Source organism: Peromyscus eremicus, chromosome 4, assembly GCF_949786415.1.
Source record: "Peromyscus eremicus chromosome 4, PerEre_H2_v1, whole genome shotgun sequence".
NCBI lineage: Eukaryota > Metazoa > Chordata > Mammalia > Rodentia > Cricetidae > Peromyscus > Peromyscus eremicus.
In genome coordinates this window covers 92,930,802-92,953,125 of record NC_081419.1, presented here as the reverse complement: position 1 = coordinate 92,953,125, position 22,324 = coordinate 92,930,802, and the positions used below count along the sequence as shown (strand labels likewise).

General features: G+C 44.9%; 1 protein-coding gene across 3 annotated transcripts; it reads left to right on the top strand.

Annotated features, from left to right (window-relative positions):
• The first annotated feature begins 3,844 nt into the window (after positions 1-3,844).
• On the top strand, positions 3,845-17,919 carry Ccdc32 (coiled-coil domain containing 32). 3 transcript variants are annotated; one of them, XR_009378609.1, is made up of 5 exons: positions 3,845-3,914; positions 5,986-6,241; positions 10,595-10,751; positions 14,246-14,617; positions 17,464-17,919. XR_009378609.1 is itself a non-coding variant. In XM_059259523.1 (4 exons), the coding sequence occupies exons 2-4, from the start codon at positions 5,998-6,000 to the stop codon at positions 14,382-14,384; spliced, it is 540 nt and encodes a 179-aa protein (XP_059115506.1). In that variant the 5' UTR covers positions 3,845-3,914; positions 5,986-5,997; the 3' UTR covers positions 14,385-14,973. The 3 variants fall into 3 exon arrangements, 2 of the variants coding, with proteins under 2 accessions (XP_059115506.1, XP_059115507.1); XM_059259523.1 differs by lacking the exon at positions 17,464-17,919 and having other exon boundaries at positions 14,246-14,973; XM_059259524.1 differs by lacking the exon at positions 17,464-17,919 and having other exon boundaries at positions 3,861-3,914; positions 5,991-6,241; positions 14,246-14,973.
• Positions 17,920-22,324: the final 4,405 nt, after the last annotated feature.

Genomic DNA, 22,324 nt, shown 5'->3' with positions numbered 1-22,324 from the left:
ATGAAAGTTGCTACGACTGTCACTGTACCAAGAACTGTTCTGTCTACCATGCTCTTTTGAGGGGCAATGTTGGGGAACCCTAGAGTCTCAAGCACTCTACCATTCAGTTATACCCATTACTACCACTGTATGATTTAAAAGGGTACACGTTATAGTCTACTACATATCTCAATAAAGCTACTGTATCCATATCTATATATTTGTATTACACACACACACACACACCAGAAGCAATATTTTTTCACACCTGTCCTTCCTACTAACAGTACCAAAAGAACTAGAGATTTCCTATTTGATTTCCATAAACTCCTATCCAGAACAGCGTGCACATTAAAACCTCAAATGGATCAAAAATGCATTGCCAGGGACTTCTGTGTGTATATATATGTGCTGGCTACATGCAATTGTATATGTGAGTGTGTATGAAAGTAAGAGAAGAACCTCAGGTGTCCTTTCTCTGGTGCTACCCATCTTGGTTTTTTTTGTTTTTTTGTTTTGTTTTTTTTTTTGTTTTGTTTTGTTTTTTTGAAACAGTCTCTGTCTTAGTTAGGGTTTTCTGTTGCTATGAAGAGACACCATGACCACAGCAACTCTTTCAAAGAAAAACATTTAACTGAGGTGGCAGCTTGCAGTTTCAGAGGTTCAGTCCATTATCATCACTATGGGGAGCATGGCAGTGTGCAGGAGCATGACAGTGAACAGATGTGCTGCTGGAGCTGAGAATGCTACATCTTGCAGGCAATGGGAAGTCAATTAAATGTCACACTGAGGGAAGCTTGAGCAAAAGAGACCTCAGAGAGCTCACCTCTACAATGACACACTTCCTCAAACAAGGCCACACCTCCTAATAGTACCACTCCCTTTGGGGGCCATTTTCTTTCAAACCACCACAGTCTCCCACTGAAATTACAAACACGCCACCTTCTTTATGCCGGTTCTGGGGATCAAGCTCAGGTCTGTGTCGCACGGCAAGCGCTTTACCAGCTGAGCTATCTGCCCAGCCTGCTACAGTTCTTAAATGCAAAATGCTGAGATCCATGTTGGCTAACTTCATCAGAGAGGGAATTACTTACTGAAAGGATATTGGTGCCTCTTAAGAATCATAAAAGAGCTAAAATATAGACTCAACAAAGAGACCAAACCAAAGGAAGCAAAGGCCTCTGGAAACTAGCCATTGCTGGAGAAGAACCCAGTTAGGATGCTGCCACACTGTGAGATGTGGCAGCTGTGCCAAAGGACTTTCTGCCCCACAGCCTTCTTGTTCCTTGAAAAATCTCTAAAAATCTCAACCTCTTTGTGTTCCTATCTCAAGATCCAGAATCCTACAAGGGAGCCTTCCTCCCGCCAAGGAGGGACTAGGTCTGTCTTTATTTACAGAGTGCCTGTAAATAGACTAGAACCCTGTTTAGTCTTCACAGTGAGATTCCTCCAAATAGGTAGATATTTGGATGCTAGTATCTAAAAATTGAACAACTGTCTAGTCCAATTCAAGAATGTGAGCATGAACTTTTTCATGAGCATTTATGATATAAAATGTTAATGTTGGTTTAGACTATTCTTATCTTATGTATTAGCATTCTGGAGAGGATCAAGAGGAGATTTTTAGCTAAATTCTTCATTATATCAAAAGTCCCACAAAGGCAGGCATTGTAATGAATGCCTATAGCCCTAACACTTGGGACGTGGACGACGTGGGAGGGTCAGAAGTTTTAGGTCATCTTTGACTACAGGGTGAGATCAAAGCTAGCCTAAACAAAGAGCTCATCAAACCAAGTGAAGGACTGAAGTTGTTAGTCTTACTCCAGAGCAGACTGAGTTATCTGAAGCTATAGAAGTACTTATGCTGAAATGCCAGATTCCTAATCAACTGCTTTTTAAAAAGAGGTTGAACTTTTCGTTGGTTATGGGTACTTTAAACAGAATTGTCTCAAAAGGAAAACACTATCTCTTGAATGAGTGGTCTTACTGGGTGGAGAGATGGCTCAACAGTTGAGAGCACTGGCTGCTCTTCCAGAGGTTCTGAGTTCAATTCCCAGCAACCACATGGTAGCTCACAGCCATCTATAATGAGATCTGATGCCCTCTTCTGGCATGCAGGCATACATGTGGACAGAGCACTCATACATTAAAAAAAAGAAAAAAAAAGAAATTTACAATGAGGACTGGGAGTAGTGGTGTATGCCTTTCAACACAGCACTAAGGAGGCAGGTGGATCTGTTTGAGTTCAGCTTGATCTACATAGAGAGTTCCAGACAAGCCAGGGCTACACAGTAAGACAAAAGAGAGAAGGGGGAGACAGACACAGGCAGAGAGAAACAGAGAGACAGCAGGAGGAAAGGAAAAGAAACTTACAATGAGGGTAACATTTTACCCAAAGAAAATTACACATAAGCAGGCTTTCTGCTTTCTAGAGTTTGTACAGACGCAGCTTGACCTGATCACAGCCATCTTGAGTCATAACCATGATTGCCTCTCAGTAACCTTAGTTGGCTTTCCCTGCATAGTTTCCCAGAACATTGTAAGCGCACTATATGGTATGTGGAGCTTTATAGATGGATCTCAGCACAATCAATGCCTGATGTCCTTGATATTGGGTTAGCTCAGCAGGTATATTCTACCTTGAAGTCACTTTTGCTTTTATCTTGTTGCCAGATAGGACCACACTTCCATCAGCAAGTCCCTTGAACTCTATACAATCTGGGGTCTTTCTGCCTCTTTCTTTCTTCAGTCTCACGTGACCTGGAGCCTGTTTTTCGCACTGGATTGTTCTGGAACAGAGTTGGGAGAATTAACAAATTAATCCAATTAAAACACTTAGAATAGTGCTTAGCAAAATTGTGTTGATAATCTTTGGAGGATCGTAAGATAATTTTACCTTCAGATGGGATCTTTCCTTGTAATTCAGGTTAAACCTGGAACTAACTGCATACCTCATGCTGGCCTTGAACAACTCCTGCCTCAGTTCTAGAATTACAGGCATGCATCACCACACCTGGCTAGCGCAGGTGTTATAAAAACTGTTTCTCTCTGTCTCTGTGTTTCTTTCTCCCTCTCTCTCTCCTTCTGTCCCTCTCCTCCTCCTTCTCTCCCTCCCCACACTACCCTCATCCTCCATAACTCTTTGGTGCCATTTGTAAATCTGTCTGTCTCTCTGGTGGACCACCTCCTACACTAAGCTGTAAGGAGCTTTGGGGCTCATACTCACTCTTGTGTGTCCTGAATTCACACTTAGAATACCTATAGCAGAGTAGGAGCTTGGTATTTTTCAACTAAATGAATAAAGGAACGACTCAGAAGTTGGCGAATGAGGCCCTGATGTCCTGTGTCACTGACATGCTCTAACTTGGGGTAGTCGAGGGGTAAAGGCAACACAAATATTCAGAGAATTGTCTGGGAGGTAATTGATACACGACTTACTGCCCCAAAATCTGTATTTTTGCCCAAGATTGGGAAATACACTGGACAGGTGGAAAGGGCTGCACCTAGAGCCTCGGGGCTTCGAGAACCATTTAGACATATAAGACAGGCAGGCACCTTCTTTCCGAGGGGCTTTAGAAATCAAGACCTCTCGGGACCAAGAAAAGTCTAGAAAACTGGCTTCACTATCCGAGTCGGGGACGGCTGGGTGGAAAGCTGGAACTCTGGGACCTGCTAAGAAGAATCAGTCCGGTCTTGGAGAGGAAACTCTGGATAAGCGATTCCACCGTTCCCTGGCAACTACTAGTTCCGCCCACCGACTGCCGGCCCTCTGGGCGTCACTAACTCTATTCTACCAATCAACTCACAGGATGCCAAAAAATCAGGCATCAATTGGAGGGCTCCTGAGCCCCGTCATTCAGAGACTCCGCCCCTCACGGCTTCTTCCTGGCTGCCAGCGACAGACCTGAGCCGGGCGTTTGGAGACTGCTGGGCAGGTGATTGCGGTAGGTGGGGGGCCACGGTCCAGTGTTTAGCATCCCCTCCTATGGCCTGACCCCGGAACACAACTGAAGGTATCAGGGACCAGATCATCAAGGCCAGTCAATTCTTGAGGCCGAGTGACTGAGGCCTGGGATCTGGACACACGGTTTCGTCCACTGTTCTGGACGTTCTGGGTCAGGGACACGCGGGCTCCCGGGTGAGAGCAGACTTGGGGTTTGGGTGTGTTCAGAAGACTTCCATGGAGAATCTAAGGACTCCGTGACATATCTGTTCCTCTGACTTTGGGCCCTCGCGCTGTCTGGACTGTCTGCTGGAATTTTTCAGACTTTGCCCTCGTCAGCTTTCCTGATCTTTAAAAGCCCTCTTACAAGCGGGAGCCTACCTATTCTATAAACCTAGATGGTTATGGAAATCCCTAGGCTCTGCGCATAGCCCGCCTCATCGATCTCAGCGTGGGCGGCTTTCAGTGTGTTTCCCAAGCAGGCAGAATGTTGATGCGGGGTAAAAATAAGGATTTTGGAAGCAAAACATCATATACCAGCAATGCAGCTTTGAGCAAACTACTCATTTGATCTTGTTATTTCTTCTTCCCGCTTCTTCCTGGTCTTTTTCCTGCTCCTCTTCCTTCTTCCTCACCAGTTCCTGGAATTCATAACCTTTCTGTCTCAGACTTCTGAGTGCAGGCGTCACAGATGTGCTCCACCACACCTAACTGTGTCTGTAAAATGATGAAAATGCCTCTCTTTCAATGTTTGTATTCAGTGCTAATTATCTGGGTGATTACACATCACATACATTTATTGAGTTATCACACGTTACCGCATAAATATGGGCAACTAAAATAGTAATAAAAAAATTAAGTGGTAAAAAGTATGAATGGGGATGTGGAGGATCCACATTGAAGAATACAGCCCAGCTGCTGCTGTAATGAGTGAATGCCCTTACATTATGATAGTGCTCTTTGACAGACTCTTTCACCAAGCAATGTTTTTGCTATTTTCTTATGTAAGACTGTCAGTCTGTGCCCCGCTGAAGACAAGCTTTAACCGACTGATGATAGAACAGCTGTGTGTTAAAGAGATCTGCAGAGAACAGTGTAGCTAGCTGCTTGTGCGTGTGGAAGCAGTACAGGTATTCTTGTGTTTCTTGAATATATAGAATGCAGTTCTGGGACTGTGGTTTCTCACACTCCTGGATGGATTCTCATCCTGTAGATGAAGGCCATCTGGAGGAACAGACTCTTCTGTCCAGCCAACTGTAAAGCCCTGGGCTCCTTTAATGTATTTCTTAGACTTCTTTACCCATTCAGGGTGTGTAGTGTGTGTGTGTGTGTGTGTGTGTGTGTGTGTGTGTGTGTGTGTGTTTTAATTTTTTTGACACAGGGTCACATTATGAAGCCCTGACCTGGAACTTGCTATGTAGGCCAGCCTAGCCTCAGACTCACAGATATCCACCTGTCTCTGCCTCTGGAGTGCTGAGACTAAAGGTGTATTTTTTTTTTTCCAAGACAGGGTTTCTCTGTGTAGTTTTGGTGCCTGTCCTGGATCTCACTCTGTAGACCAGGCTGGCCTCGAACTCACAGAGATCCACCTGGCTCTGCCTCCCGAGTGCTAGGATTAAAGGCGTGTGCCACCACCACCCAGCAAGATTTATTTATTTTTATTTTATGTGTGTTTCTCCTGCATGTATGTATGTGCACCACATGCATGCTTGGTGCTCACAGAGCCAAAAGAGGTCATTGGATGCCCTGGAACTGGAGTTAAAGATGGTTGTGAGCTGCCATGTGAATGCTGAAGACCAAACTAGTCTTCAGGAGCAGCCAGTGCTCTTAATCTCTGAGTTATCTCTCCAGCTCCTATACTATAGCCTTTCTCTTTCTTTCTCTCATTCATTCATTCATTCATTTGGAGACAAAGTCTCACTGTGTATTCCTGGCTGTCCTGGAACTCACGGAGATCTGCCTGCCTCTGTCTCCCAAGCTCTGGGCCTAAGGCGTTCACCACCACACCCAGCATTATACTGTACTGGAGCTGGTCTTCACTCACTTGAGCTTCTGTTTTTCAGCTCAGATTCCAAATGAAAATGTTTGAGAGTCTTGACTCTTCAGCTACAAAGTCTGGCCGGGACCTCTGGGCTGAAATCTGTTCTTGTCTGCCACGTCCTGCCCAAGAAGACGCTGCCAGCAACGCCTTCTCGGACTCCTTTCTGGATTCATGCCCTGCAGGTGAAGGCCATACAGAGGCAGCGGACTCTGCTGTAAAGCCATCTGTAAAGCCCTGGGCTCCTTTGCATGATTCAGAAGTGTATTTAGCATCTCTAGGTAAGTTCTCTGTCTGTCTGTCTCTCTCCCTCCCTTCCCTTTCTTTCTCCCCTCACCCTAGCCCCTGTGTTTTTTAAGGAGGCAAGTTCTGTTACATTACCTTTAATTTTCTATTATGTTTTTTTGTCCTTGCCACATGTGTGCCAGATGTGATTCTAGGGGATGTCTCAGGTTCTTGGCTGGAAAGGAACACCCCCCCTTTCTTTCTTTCTATTTTTGATTTTCTGAGACAGGGTTCCTCTGTGTAGCCCTGGCTGTCCTAGACTTGCTTTTGTAGACCAGGCTGGCCTCGAACTCACAGAGATCCACCTGCCTCTGCCTCCCAAGTGCTGGGATTAAAGGTGTGCGCCATCGTTGCCCGGCTAAAAACCTGTTTTATTAAATAGACTAATTGTGGGAATGGGAGTGTGTTGCCAGAAGGGTCATTCTGTTTCTGTTAGTGATTTGAAACAATAGATTTATTATTTAGTCGTCTGCATCTGTATGTATATGTGTATGTATATGTGTATATACAGACATGTAGGTACCCTCCGAGGCCGGAAGAGGGTGTCAAATCCCCTGGATCTGGAGTTGCAGGCAGTTTTGAGCTGCCCAACATGGTTGTTAAGAAGCAACTTCAGTCTTCTGAAAGAGCAGTAAATGTTTTTAACTAATAGCCATCTCTCCAGGCCCCTGTTGGCCTTTTTAAAAACATTTCCTGAATATATTTTCAGTGCCCTGTATTGTGGCCATAGTATAAATATCTAGAGAGATATTAAAATTAAAATTGTTTCCCCTTGCATGAGAAACTAAAATTGTTTCATGCAAGGGGAAAGAGACTGTTAGTCTAGAACAATGTCTTAGTTACTTTTCTATTGCTGTGGGAAAAACATCATGACCAAGGCATCTTGTAAAAGAAAATGTTTAATTTGGGGTTTATCATTTCAGAGGGTTAGAGTCTGTGGTGACAGTAACAGCATGGTGGCAGGAACAGCTGAGAGCTCACATCTTATAAAGTGGAGAAAGAGAGAGACAGAGACAGAGAGAAAGAGAGACTGGGAATGGTATGATTCTTTGCAAAGCCTGCCCCAGTGACCCATCCTCTAACAAAGCCACACCTTCTAAACTTCCCAAACAGTTCCACCAACTGGGAAGTAAGTATTCAAATGTATGAGCTTTTGGGGGTCATTCTCATTCAAACCACCACAGGCTGACTTTGACTGTGATATTTCTTTATTTATGCTGCTTTTCAAACCCAAGGTCTCATACATACTAGACAAACCCAAGTTCTACCTCTGAGCCGTATCCCCAGGCATCCAACACCCCCACTTTTTAGACAAGGTCCCATGTAGCCCAGTTTGGTTTTGAACGTACTGTGTAGCTGAGGATGACCTTGAAGGCAGTTGGAAAGGTGGAACACATGATGTGGGATCCGTGTGAAATTTGTAAGGGAGCCAGCAGAGAAGAATGATGCTTGCTGGCATGGCCAAGGGGCAGAAGGGTTCTGTTTGTGGTAGACAGAACATCTGCTTCACAGCGATAAGAGGCAACAGTCTGGGAAAGAACCAGATCCTTTGGCTGGTAGGTAGCTCGAGACCAGGACTTATAAGAAACACTCTTGGAGCTGGACAGTGGTGGCTCACCCTTTGATCCCAGCAATTGGGAGGCAGAGGCAGGCAGATCTCTGAGCTCAAGGCCAACCTGGTCTAGAGTGTGAGTTCCAGGACAGCCAGGGCTACATAGACAAACCCTGTTTCAGAAAACAAACAAACAACAACAAAAAACCCACTCTTGGAGATGATGATAATGATGATGTTGATTGGTAAATATTGGTTGGAAAGTTAAAACTCCACTGGCCTTTTCTAAAATCAGTTAAGAAACTAACTGGTAATTAAAATTTCCTTCTCGAGGAAGCCGGGAGCCTTTTTGCAGGCCAGGAAAGGATTAGGTAATAATGACAGGCAGGTTTGGAGTGTGCCACAGTATCTGGGTCTGCTTGCCTGTTAAAACCACACCTGCTTGGGAACCTAGCATACTCAGAAGCCCATTCTACCCCCTAAGAGTACCTATCTCCATGACAATTAAGGCTAGACAATTTGAAGATTGTTTTTTTTTTCTTGTGCTTGCTAGGCAAGCGCTCTACCACTGAGCTAAATCCCCAACCCCCAAAGATTTATTTATTTATTATGTATACAGCATGTATGACTGCAGGCCAGAAGAGGGCACCAGATATCATTACAGATGGTTGTGAGCCACCATGTGGTTGCTGGGACTTGAACTCAGGACCTCTGGAAGAACAGTCAGTGCTCTTAACCTCTGAGCCATCTCTCCAGCCCCCTGAAGATTGTTTTTATTGCCAAATAAACTTGTGCCAAAAAGAATCCACCGATAAGAGTAACAATTTAAAAACTCAGCCAAATAAATGTTAGATACACATTATCCTTTTTATATCCTTAAGGACAAAGAAGCCTTAAACATTAACGTTTATCAACTTCAGGTGTTTTATATGGGTGAGCTCTTGCTGGTGACTTACAGAAATACAAGGTGTTTATTGTTTTGGTCAGTGTCTGTTAGCTGCTGTAACTTTTTTAGAAATGGAAACAAGACTGCATATTATAAAGTTTCTCTTGGTTCTAAGATCAATGTCACCCCTCAAACAGCTGTCACTTGCTTGTTTTGAGCATTCTGTTGCTAGGGAGACAGTGTCCACTCCTTCCTTATGGGGTCCCAATGACAAAACTAGGTACTATAACCCCGAAGCTCCCCCTGGGGAACCAAGTGATTTCTTGGTCTTGTTTACAGAGCATAGGTGAGGGGCTACTAACAGGAGCATGGATGACCCCAGAGCAGCTAAACCTGAAAGACATCACCCCGTATAGATGATGGCGTCCCCTCAGCCACCCTTCCCCAGCAGCCCTTCCCCAGCCACCCTTCCCCAGCCCATGTAATGTAGCACCTCTTGAGGCTGCCTACATGCAATAGGGCAGAATGGCAGGAAGTGCCGGAAGGGGAGCCAGAATCTTAGGTGAGGGTCCAACAACCGTCTTCTTCTAAGGCTGTGGTTCTCAACCTGTGACCTCTTTGGCAGGCCTCTGTCTCCAGAAATATTTACATTACGATTCATAACGGTAGCCAAATTACAATCATGAAGTAGCAACAAAAATAATTTTAGGGTTGGGGGTCCCCACAACTTGAGAAACTGTATTAAAGGGTCGCAGCATTGGGAAGGTTGAGAACCACTGCTCTAAAGGAATGTATACCAACAGTGGCAGGCTGCTAGTGAGGATCTCCTGCACGCAGGCAGCTGGGACACCCGTGCAGACTCCCACACTGCTTCACAATCAGGATATTGTCTGAGAAACGTAATGTTAGGTGCTTTCGTCAGTGAACACAGTAGAGTGTACTCACTCAAAGTAAGACATGTGACATCACCTACCTTATGAAATCACTATGACATATACGGCTTGTCCTCGACTAAAACATTACAAAGTACATGACTGAATTATACAGCTGAAGACTAAATTAAACAGAAAGTAATGGTGATGTCATTTCTTGTGCGCTTCAAAAGAGATCTCCTCAACAATTCAAATGCAAAGAAGAGGAATTAAACATCTATCATCAGGAAGCCCTGTGGACCACTCTCAAAGGGATTACAGGATATTTGCTTTTATTAGGCTCCAACATGCAGGCTACAAATTGAGGAACTATTTAAAATGTTGGAAGATATTTTTCTTTAATCAAGAATTGAATCCCACATAGAGATCCTAAAGGTCTCTTATTAGTGCATTCCCATCAAGTCAATTTTAGCATCTAATGAACCATTGGTCTCTTGTCATTTTCTCTAATTCTCTCTCGTGAGGGCTGGAAACCACTTCATGTCCTTGTAACCAGAAGAAAAACCGTTTACTCCTCAGAGACATTCCTTTCCAGGAGTTGAAAACAGGAGATGGAATACACATGCCACGCCAGGGAAAACAAGCATTCCTTAGAGAGACACCTGCTGGGCTGCTGTGATTTCAAAAAAACAAAAAACATGCCGTTGATTTATTTATGAGAGCCTATGGCTGTTCCTTTTTCCAGGGTTAAACATTTCCTCCATTCAATGCAGGACTGGAAAAGAAGCATCTTCAATCCACTTCTATTTTTCCTCTAAAAATGGGTTTGTTTTTTTCTTGTTTTTTTTTTTTTTTTTTTTGCAGGGACTGTGGATATATTCATCAGTAAAAGTTTTTTTTTTGTTTTTGTTTTTGTTTTGGTCTGTTTGGGTGGATATTTGAGACAATGTCTCTAGTAGCCTAGATTAGCCTTGAATTTGCTATATAGCTGATCCTGGCTCATACTCTCTATGTTAAGCTCCATTTCTTTTCTCTTTAGAGAAGAAACTAAGAAGAATCAAAGGTTTAAATGAGGAAGTAACTTCCAAGGACATGCTTCGAACTCTGGCCCAAGCTAAGAAGGAATGCTGGGATCGATTTCTCCAAGAGAAGTTAGCGTCCGAGTTTTTCGTGGATGGCCTTGATTCTGATGAGAGGTAATTGACTGACAGCTGGTTTCACTGAACATACTTTTCATTCACTAAAGAACTCAGGGAGAGTGCCATCAGAGTACCGGTACCAGTTAATAGATACTGACAGCTCTTTGAGCTGAAATCAGCCCTTGGAAGGTTGTCCAGTTTGCCCCTAAATCAACAGTGGGTTTTTCAGAATGGCAAATATCCAAGCTACATCTTGGCCACAGATTTAATGGAGTTGAGGATGAAGTACTGTCTTCATTTTTCAGTCTATGGTGCACTGGAGAAGGAAGTAATGAACCAACAGGACCATGCTTTCTTATCTCCTAATCGTCATTGCTGTAGAGCTTCTGTCTTAGTAGAGCCCCTTGATGTGGGTGGGTCAGCCCCGTAGTGGTGATGCTCAATTTAATCCAAGTACTCGGGAGGCAGAAGCAGGTGAATCTCTCTGAGTTTGAGGCCAGCCTGGTCTACACAGCGAGTTCCAGGACAGTCAGGGCTACACAGAGAAACCTGAAAAAAAAAAGTGTGTGGATCAAACAAATATATTTTTAAAGCATCTTTTATGTGATGTCACTGCTTGGTGTTTGGAGGATGATGTATTAGTTACTTTTCTGTTGCTGTGATAAGACGTCGTGACCAAGGCAACGTACAGAAGGAAGAATCCATCATGGTGGGGAAGCATGGCAGCAGGTAGGCATGGTAACTGGAGATGGAAGCAGAAAGCTGAGGGTTTACATCTTGAGCCATAAACAGGAAGCACAGAGAGTATACTTGGGATGTGGGAGGCTTTGAAACCTCGAAGCTGTCCCTCAGTGGTGCATTTCTTCAAGCAAGGCCACACCTCCTAGTCCTCCCCAAACAGCATCATTGACTGGAGACCAAGTGTTCAAATGTCTGAATATATGAGGGACAGTTCATTCGAACCATCACATTTCACTCCCTGGCCCCCATAGGCACATGAGTATATCACACTGCAAAATGCATTTAGTCTAACTTTGAAAGTCCCTGTGGTCTTACAATCTCAACACTGTTATAGAGACCAAAGTCTCTGAAACCTAAGATAGTCTCTTAACTGTAACCCTCTGTAAAGTCACTGGCCTACTCCAGGTTCAGTGGGAGACCCTGTCTCAAAGGAACAAGGTGGAGAATGATGGATCAAGACATTGTATGTCTTCTTTTCACTTCTCAGTGTATACCCAAGGGCTTGTGCACCTACACACACACATACCACACATGTGCATCACACACATACACACAATTTAGAAAATTGGTGGGAGGAATAACAACTATCATTTTAAGTAAAGGCCTTAGGGGACTATGGCTTTAGCTTGGAACACATAGTTAATATTGGTTTTGAGAGTCCCATTGTGTCATGTAAGATGCTACTGTCAGAATCAAGGCCGATGTCTGAATAAAACATCATATCACACTTCATTTAATTTACAAAGCACTTTCCCTTGCGTTCTCTCACATTTTGAGTCAGCATACCCTCAGGTCCTTCAGAAATCAGTGCAGCATTTTAAGGTCAGCCCAACTACTCTCTGGAGGCTTACAAGATAATATGTTTATTTCTGTCTGTAAAGGCTCAACATAAGTGAGTCTTAAACTTCCCCAAACAGGCAATTTGAAGTTATGTAGATTCCTGATCCATTCATAACTTGGCATAATGTTCTGTCTTCCCAAAAACCTCCCTCTACTCCAACACTAAGAAGACAAAACTTTGGCTCGGGGTGGTGGCGCAGGTCTTTAATCTCAGCACTCAGAAGACAGAGGCAGGTGGATCTCTGAGTTTGAGGCCAACCTGGACTACAGTGGACTACAGAGCGAGTTCCAGGACAGCCAGGGCTACACAGAGAAACCCTGTCTCGAAAAACAAAAAACAAAGCACACACACACACAAAGGAACCAAAACTTTCTCTTGCATAGTTGAGAAAGAATTCTCTCTTTCTGAAGTCAGGCTTCTCTGCTCATGGACTCACACATAAAACTCAGTGAGCGGAGGGCTGGAGAGATGGCTCAGAGGTTAAGAGCACTGGCTGCTCTTACAGAGGTCCTGAGTTTAATTCCCAGCAACCACATGGTGGCTCACAACCATCTGTAATGAGATCTGGTGCCCTCTTCTATGTACATAATAAATAAATAAATAAATAAATAAATAAATAAATAAATAAATAAATAAACAAATAACAACAACAAAACTACATGAAGAAACCCTGTCTTGAAAAAAATAAAATAAAAAAATAAAAAAATTATTAAAAAAGAAAAAACTCAGTGAGTTCCCGCTTTTATTTTGACTTCCCTTTTCTATGGAAATAATTTGAACAGTTCCATGAAAAGGGTGGTAGATGAAGGGTCTCTTTCACCTGATTCTCTTGAGCTGTGGACATGAGTCAACCTACTGCTTATTCTGACCTCTGGCACTGGGCTCTGTTCCTCTTACCTACATCTGTGGGAACGCTTCTGTCATTTTGCAGAACTAAAAGTGAAACAGTAGTTATGGGAAACTACTGGAAAACAGTGGTTATACATTTGTTTTCAAACTCAAAGTTTGCATTTTAAACAGGCAATTCTGCATTTTGTGAGGGCAGGTAGGAGATTCCTCATGTGAGAGATGCTACTGTTTAACACATAGTTCTATGGCTTTGTGCTTTTTGTTTGTTTGTTTGGTTGGTTGGTTGGTTGGTTGGTTAGTTGGTTAGTGATATGGTCTCATTCTGTGCCTTGAACTTGTGACAGTCCTCCTGCCTCAGCCTCCTGGGTGCTGAAAACTGTGGGTGTGAGCCACCAATACCTAGCTGCTGCGTGTCATTAAAGAGCATAGCATGGTGTTCATATTATATCCATTTCTAGTTTACTGTGACTGTGTAATAACTGTAAGGTATAGGATCCTGGGTGCTTAAAGGAGGTGGAGGGAGATATGAACCTGACACCTGACCAGCCCCCCTCTACACAGGCAAATGAAGAGTCCCCTGGCATAGTGGCCATTCCTTGGTGGGAACATTGGATGCTCAGGTGTTTCTAGCTAGGGGTCTTAATCCTCCCCTCCCCCAAATTACAGTTCTTACAAATAAGCTCTATTAGTGTAATTGAGCCTCACACTGTCTTAGGTAGAAAAGATCTCAGTTCTCTGTCTCACCCATAATTTGGTATTTATTTGTTTCATCCCCTTGACAATTTCTCGCCTTTTCAGATTGGAGGAGAAAAAAAGATAAAACTGAGGCACAGGCTCTTCAGCTGTTTTCATCAAGCCTTCAGAGACCCTGCTTTAAAGGGGCTCTGGCGCTGCTTAGAGCCAAAGTGCCCACTAGGGGGTAAATGACGCTGCTGAGCTGCCAGGACGCAGGGCCGTCTGTCAGAGCAGTAGCACGGTTCTCCGTGTTAGCGGGAAAGCGGAGGTGGGAGGACGTTGGTGGTGGGCGGCGGCAGCGCAGTATTTGAGTAACCGAGCTAACCATTAAGTAACTAATCAGCGAGGGCTGACCTAGTCCTTCCTTTCTTCTGCTCTTTTCTAGCACCTTGGAACATTTCAAACGGTGGCTTCAGCCAGATAAAGTTGCCATCAGCACAGAGGAGGTCCAGTTTCTCATCCCTCCAGAGTTGCAGGCTGAGAAGCCAGAGGCCGGGGACAAGCCAGCGGCAGGAGAACAATAAATTACGCACACATAAGCCAAGCAGCTGTCTGGGGCCCGGGGGAAACACTGCTCGAGAGCTCAACAGCCAAGTGAAATCCGGGGAGAGAAAATGCCCAGACTTCCAGTCCACAGAGCAGACAGCTGCTGGCCCCCGAGGACTTGCTTGGAGCTGGCTTGTGTGACTGTCCTCGATGAAGTGACTGACCCAGTGTGTGCTGGATCAGAAAGCTTGACTGAGCTCTCTTGCTGCAGGTGAGAGGTTTGCAAGGATCCATTGAAGGACAGGGTGTGGAAGAGCCTGGAGACACTGAGCTCTTGTATATAATGTATCGGTTAAGTGAGCCATATTTTTTTCCCCTCACATCTGGGTCTTCATGTCTGTGTCTCAAGCATTCCATAGCTAAGGAGTCAGGAGCAAGTGTAGCCAAGGCGAGTGAAGTCAGCCTTCTTGAGTCCAAGCCCTTGTGGGGCTTGCTCACACACTCATTGTAAATAGGACTCCAGGGAAATGGGCTTTTCCTTTTGATTTGTTCCTTGTGTCAAAAACGGGAAAAAAAGAAGTGTGGAACGTGGGTGTTTATATCTGTGGAGATATATTTTCTATTTCATGGCTTCTCCCCCAGCTTCTTTTTGTACCAAGTTCCAAATTAGACTTGTAAATATGGTTTAGCGTTTGACACAACTCTTGACTAGTTCCGAACTTGCCCCCTGCGGCAGCTTTCCTGACTGAGCTTGCATTTACTCATTGTTGTGTTGTTGTTCGTGTGAAGTTTGAGTTGTCTATATAAAACTTTGTCATTGGAACAACTGTGTAGTGTGGATGGTACTGTTGACCCACTGCCTCTCATATGAACTCCCAGGAGGGAGGGAAGTAAAGACAGAGGTATGCTATGGCAGAGGAGCCAGCAACCTTTGGCAGCCTCTTGTTTTTGTGTGTTTGTTAAGATTTGCTTATTTGGACTGGGCAGTGGTGGCGCACGCCTTTAATCCCAGCACTCGGGAGGCAGAGCCAGGCGGATCTCTGTGAGTTCGAGGCCAGCCTGGGCTACAGGGTGAGTTCCAGGACAGGCACAAAGCTACACAGAGAAACCCTGTCTCGGGAAAACAAAAACAAAAACAAAAAGATTTACTTATTTGGCCAGGCATGGTGGCCCAGGCTTTTAATCTCAGGACTCAGAAAGGCAGAGGAAGACCATTAACTCAAAATCTGTAAGTGTGAGGCCTGCCTGTGGTTCTAGGACAGCCGGGGCTACATAGAGAGACCCTATCTCAAAAAAGAAAAAGAGAAGATTTTCTTATTTAATTGTTTATTTATGAGGATGTGTGTTTGCTTGTGTGAGTTTCTGTACACCATGTATGAGCAAGAGCCCATGGTAACCAAAAGAGGATTCAGATCCTTGGCTACCAGAGAGACAAGTGGTTGTAAGATGCCATGTGGGTACTGGGAACTGGACCCAGGTCCTCTGCAAGAGCAATAAATGCTCTTAACTGCTGATCTATCTCTCCAGCCCTAGGTCTAGGGCTGTTTTTAATTCATGCTTCTGACAGTCTAAACATTCTGTGGTAAGGTTCTGGGGTTGTGGCTACTGGGAAACAGTGAATCCATAGTGATGATGAGCAGTGTGACTAAAAATCTTCAGAGAACACTTGCTCTTTTTTTTTGTTTTGTTTTTTTTTTTTTTTTGGTTTTTTGAGATAGGGTTTTTCTGTGTAACAGTGCTGGCTGTCCTGGAAACCCTCTTTGTAGACCAGGCTGGCCTTAAAGTCACAAAAATCCACGTACCTCTGCCTCCTGAGTGTTGGGATTAAAAGCATGCACCACCACCACCCTGCCACGCTTGCTCATTTTTAAATCAAGTATTTCCCTTATTGCAAAGGATAGGTGTCAAATAGGTCATACCATATGCTTACTTAATGATAGAAATACTTTATAATTTCCAGATACACTCTTCTCATCCCTTTTTTTTCCCCCATCAACTACCGGAATTAGCTTTATTCCTACGGCTGTTGGTCAGTAGGATATATTTGACATTAAGGGTGGCCTTGGGTGGCACCTTGGGGAAGCCTGAACAGTGATGGAATCTGGCACTGAACTAGGCTGTCAAGCTACCATCTCTGTGCGTGGGTCAGATGACAGACCTCACTATTCCTCCAGGGCCAGCTAATGGCTTCAGCTAGATGGAGAGGATTAAAAGAAAAGGGCTAAGGTTTTTCTTCATCCTGTGTGATAAAAGAAAATCATTCTTCCTCAGTCATGACAGGAAGAAACACGGCAGAGTCCTGAGAAACCTTGCCAAAGAGCAGCTGGTCATGGGATGGAAGGACAGAGTTCTTGTACAGCAGAAAGTAGTGCTTCTATGATCAAGGCAAAGGCTTAGCCTTTTCCTACCTTTACCTCCTATTTTCTACCTCCAAAATAGATGTTTTGGGGTCTGGAGAAATGGCTCCTTAGCACTTGCTGCTCTTGCAGAGGACCTAAGCTCAGTTCCTAGCAGCTACACCAGACAGCTCACCATTGCTTGTAACTCCAACTCCAGGGGATCCAACACCCTCTTCTAGATTCTAAGGGCACCTACACACACAAGTGCACACACACACACACACACACACACACACACACACACACACACGGACATTTTGGTATGAGAAGGCGGAGGGCTGATTTAGAGGAAACCCTGGCAGAGGTAGGAGAGGGAGGCTCCAGATCTCCAGCCATCTTGATTCATTCTGAGACAAATCTCCATAAAAGGGACTCCAGTGAGTTTTAGCTATGGACTCTTAGCTGTTTCAGAGGTGAGAGCTTAAGTAATCATTCCTTTTAAAAAGGTGAAGCCCCCATTAACCTAAACCAAATCTCTTATGAGCTCCCAAAGCCAATGAATCTATGAGTATATAGATTTTTCTAGGCTTTTGAAGTGGTACTACATTTGAAACCAAGTGTTTGGGGTGCTATCTCTGTCCTGTGGCTTACTGTGTGGTCATGAATAAGTCAAATGACCTCTTTGTGTTCCAGTTCCCTTTCAGTAATTAGACTAACCATAGGAAAAATAAGATTGGCCTGAAATGCTGATCTGTTTCCTTTCACCCTGAAACCTTAGGGAGAACTTCCTCAAATCGGTGAAATGTGTGAGTTGGGAGAGCCTTATCACCCCACCTTCCTTCCTTCCGTCCATCCTTACTGAAACAGATCAAAAGGTAAAGCAAAGCTGTAACCGTACTCAACCTTGCAGCCAGCAAGGGATAATTACCAACCAGGGATAAGGCAGTAATGACCTGGTATAGCCAGGGAAGGTTGTGTGGGAGCCAGGGAAGTAAGCTAAGTGACTGCCACTGTTTTTTCTGGCACATGCACTCATCACCCAGGCCTTGGCAAGGTCAGTGCTGGAATGGCTCAGGCTTGCATCCAGTACCTGCTCCAGAAATAGGCTCCGGACACATTCACACAGCATAAACAAGTATTCCGCCAATGGTTGCCAAGGTGTGTCCCTTCTAGGCAGGCCTGCCTAACTGGGTGATTGCTGGAAGAGAAAAGACGCCCTGAGCCACTTCTTAGATCCTGCCTTCCCAGGTCACATGAAACTGCTAACGTTTCCTCATCCAGCATTGCTCTGCTTCAGTTACAGGATTCAGGACAGGACAGTGCCATCGGAATCACTGCTTGCTTGAGCCCAGCACTGGACTGTTTGAGGCAGAGAGTCACTCATTAACCAAGGTGTGCTGGCCTCTGCTGTGCTCAGGAAGACCCCAGCAGAAGGAAGCGTTAGTGAAGGGCACTTTGGGAGCACCTGCCAGGGAGAGATGAGAGACCTAGGCCAGCTGGTGGCAGGTGTGGGAGAGACTCCACTTAGGGAAGCTGGTCCAGAAGAGCCAGTAGGAGCATGGAGAAATAGAGGGTCAAGAGTAGGGGGCCTAAGTGTGTACAAAGGCCTAAGGCAAAAGGGTGTTGGAAGGATCTTGAGAAAGTTGTTCAGTGGGGCTGAAGCCTAGAGAACAAAGAAAACAACAACAACGACAAGAGATAATAATAAAGCAAGGCCACGTGTGAAAGCTGCATCACCATGGTAAGGAGTTAGGAATTGATGGTGGAGAAGCAGCACTAATGGGCCATTTAAAGAGAGATGGTGACAAGATCTGATCCATATCTAGAAAGATGGCTGTGCTACTCTGTGCTACACAACGACGTCCCCATGAGATGAAGCAAGCACAGGGCCTGTGTTTTGTTTTGTTTTCTAACTCATTCATTTTAAGTTATTTCCCTCTGTTACATGGCAAGTACAATGATGCCTGGCAAACGGCATTTCCCGATGATGGCCGATTCGGGACATCACGTCTCACACAGTCACACTCCAGGGCGATGCCTTTGGACTTGGTGGACTTCCTGTCACTGCCTTGCTAATGGAGCACAGCACAAGTAATGTGAGTCTGAGGCTGTTATAATCTGAGGCGTTCCATCTGCTTCTTCCTCCCTCCCTCCCTTTAACTCTTTCCACTCCCCACCCCCATAGTCAGTCAGGTTATTTCCGTTCCTAGTCTTTAATCAAGCCTACCTAACACTAAGTGGAATTAAGACAAGTGGTCTCTGCCAAACCCTGAGAAATCCATGGGCAAACCAAATGTTAAGGCTTAAATCTCTAAGTCTGGGTTGGATTTGCTACTCGGCCATAGTCAATAGATGACCGTGATTTAGGCTTCAGATGTCATATAGCTAATTTCAACTATTTTATCTATAGCCTGTTCTAGTTTCTGATGATTACAAAATTTTAATACACTGACTATAGTATGGATGGAAGCAAAATTGGAGGTGGAGCCCAGCTTGAAACAGTTACATTAGTTTAAGAAAGACATGGTAATGGCTTGGGGACTTTGTTTCCACTTAGGCTGGAATGGTGGAAGGAGAATGTCTTCTGTATCCTAAGAAAGAGACATAGCCAGATAGCCTACATAATTAGGTAATCTCTCTCGCATTTTTTTTTTTGTTTTTTTTTGTTTTTTTGTTTTTCGAGACAGGGTTTCTCTGTGTTGTTTTGGTGCCTGTCCTGGATCTCGCTCTGTAGACCAGGCTGGCCTTGAACTCTCAGAGATCTGCCTTCCTCTGCCTCCCGAGTGCTGGAATTAAAGGTGTGTGCCACCACCACCTGGCTTTTTTTTTTTTTTTCTATGCTACTCCAATTATAGCTTTTCTTTTCTTTTTTTGGAGACAGGGTCTCTTTGTTATGTAGCTCTGGCTATCTTAGAGCTCAATATGTAGACCAGGCTGGCCTCAAACTCACAGAGATCCGCCTGGCTCTACCTCCTGTATGCTGGGATTAAAAGTATGTACCACCTTGCCAGCAAAAAGGTTGTTTATGTTTTTTGTTTGTTTGTTTTTGTGTGTGTGATGCTGGAGATTGAACCCAGGGCTTTCCTCTTGTTAAGCAAGTCTCTGCCAAGGAGGTATATCCCCAGCTTCTATTATAGGTTTTCTTAAACTGGTCAGAAAGCTGAGATCACAAGGGAGTCACGTAACGCTCCTCTCAAGAGCCCTAGGTACACATACATGAACATACAACTCTGGCAAAGATGTAGTTGTCATGCAGTGGGGAAGAGGAACTCTACAAACATGTTAACAACTGTGTAAAGACTATGTGTGGATGATCATATCCATTTAGAATAGCTTGAGATTGGCTTGGGATGTACCTCAGTGGTGGTACATTTCAGCAGCATACACAAGGCCCTGGGTTGGATATTCAGCACTGGAAAGAAGAAAACAATGTGAGATACCATTTCAGACACAGGAAATCTATACTCACCAGCAGCCTTGTTTCAAGCCTTGTCTCCTGGGGCCCTGAGAGAAAGTAGGAATGGAGTAGAAGGCAGGAGAGGGCTTCCTCCTTGGAGGCACAGCCCACAGGAATTGTCCAGGTGGTGGCTACAGGGAAAACAGAAATTCCTCAACCGTTTTCACCATCGTCTCCTGTAAGCAAAAGCCTTAAGTCACTGGGGGAAGAGGCAAAAGCCTCTTGCTTCAGGAAGAGGATAAAAGCAAGACCCATTTGTTTTCAGCAAGTACAAACTAATCATAGTCAAAGATCCATTGCTTTGGGGAGGAGAGTAGAAACCACACACACACACACACACACACACACACACACACACACACACACCCCAGTGAGCTGGGTATGGTGGCTCATGCCTGTATCCTCAGCAGCTGGAAAGCTGGGGTGTAGAGTTTGAGCTACAGAGTGAGTTCTGGGTCTCAGGCCCTGAGAGGAGGAGGACAAGGAGGAGGTAGAGGAGAAGGAGGAGGAAAATCGGTGGTGAGAAAAGCTCTGCCCCAGGGTCAGGAGCAAGAAACTGTAGGTCGTAGAAAAAAGCAACGATCTGCTGTGTCACAAGGAGGACAACAGCCATGGCCGTCTATAATCAGCTAGAGGGAAAAGACAGAGTTTGGTCTTCATGCGGAGGAGGAGCAAAATTGGGAAAGCCCTAAATCTTATTGTTTAGTATTAAGATTTTTTTAAAAAAAATTTATGTGTATATGTGTGTGCCTGATTGAGTTTGTGTACACCTTGTGTATGCAGATTCCTGCTGATGCCAAGAAGTTGGCAGTGGATCCCTTGGTACTGCAGGGACAGGCCGTTGTGGATGCCAGATGTGGGCGCTGGAGTATGAACCCAGGTCCGCTGTAAGGGCAGTAAAGTGCTCTTAACTACTGAGCCATTTCTCCAGCCCTAGGCCCTAACTCTTGAAGCTCAGCACTATGGACCTGCTCAAGACTGAAGCTGAGAGCAAGTGAGATGGCCTGGTGTGTAAAGGCAGCCGCCGCCGCCGCCATGCCTGATCTATCAGTCAGGGTTCTCTAGAGGGACAGAACCGATAGAATGAATCCATACGTCTTTGGAAAGGGGATTTGACAGAGTGGCTTACAGACTGTGGTCCAGCTAGTCCAACAATGACTGTCTGCCAACAGAAAGTCCAAGAATCCAGTAGTTACTCAGTCCATGAAGCTGGATGTCTCAACTGGCCTTCAGTTTATGCCAGGATCATGAAGGAGTAGGCTCTAGTGCCAGTGAAGGAATGGACTTGCCATCAAGAGAGGGGGCAAGCAGACAGAGAGGGGGAGAGGGAGAGAGAGAGAGACACAGATTCCTTCTTCCACATCCTGAATATAGGCTGTCACCAGAAGGTGTGGCCCAGATAAAGTGGAACTTCCCATTTTGAATGATTTAATTAAGAAAAAAATCCCTCACAGGTGTGCTCAGCCCCTCGAGTTTAGTTCCAGGGGTAGTCAAGTTGACAACTAAGAATAGCCATCACACCTGATAACCTGAGTTCAATCCCCAGGACCCACATGGTAGAAGGACAGAACCAACTCTTGCAAGTCTTTTTGTTGTTGTTGTTGTTGTTGTTGACTGAGACAGGGTCTCTCTGTGTAACAGCTCTGGCTGTCCTGGAACTCTCTCTGTAGACCAGGCTGGCCTTGAACTCACAGAGATCCGCCTGCCTCTGCCTCCCCAGTGCTGGGATCAAAGGCGTGCGCCACCACCGCCCGGCCTGAAAGTCATTTTTGTGTGTTGTGAAAGACTTCCACATGTGCTCTATGGTGCACATATGTTCCAGAACACACACACAAACAAATGTAATTTTAAAAGTCGTTAAGGCTGGGCCTGGAGAGGTGGCTCAGCAGGTAAGAGTACTTATTACTCTTGCAGAAAACCCAAGTTCAGCTCCCAGCACCCACAGGGTGGCTGACAACTAGTAACTCCAGTTCCAGGGGATCCAATGCCCTTTTCTGACCACCATAAGCTGTTGCACACATGCATACACATATACACACTCAGGAACACACATACACACAGAGTGAATAAATGTTTCCTTTTGTTTTGTTCTCATTGTTATGGCTGGAGCTAAGCTGGGAGAGCAGGGACACAAACTCCATCCTGCCCGCATGAGGCTAAGAGCCTGGCATCCAATGAGCAA

What these genes read in the sequence shown, in the direction of transcription:
- Ccdc32 (XM_059259523.1), top strand. Translation starts at nt 5,998, where the DNA reads ATGAAAATGTTTGAGAGTCTTGACTCTTCAGCTACAAAGTCTGGCCGG. An exon ending in AGTGTATTTAGCATCTCTAG is followed by an intron (nt 6,242 to 10,594) that starts GTAAGTTCTCTG and finishes TTTTCTCTTTAG; the next exon opens with AGAAGAAACTAAGAAGAATC. An exon ending in GGCCTTGATTCTGATGAGAG is followed by an intron (nt 10,752 to 14,245) that starts GTAATTGACTGA and finishes GCTCTTTTCTAG; the next exon opens with CACCTTGGAACATTTCAAAC.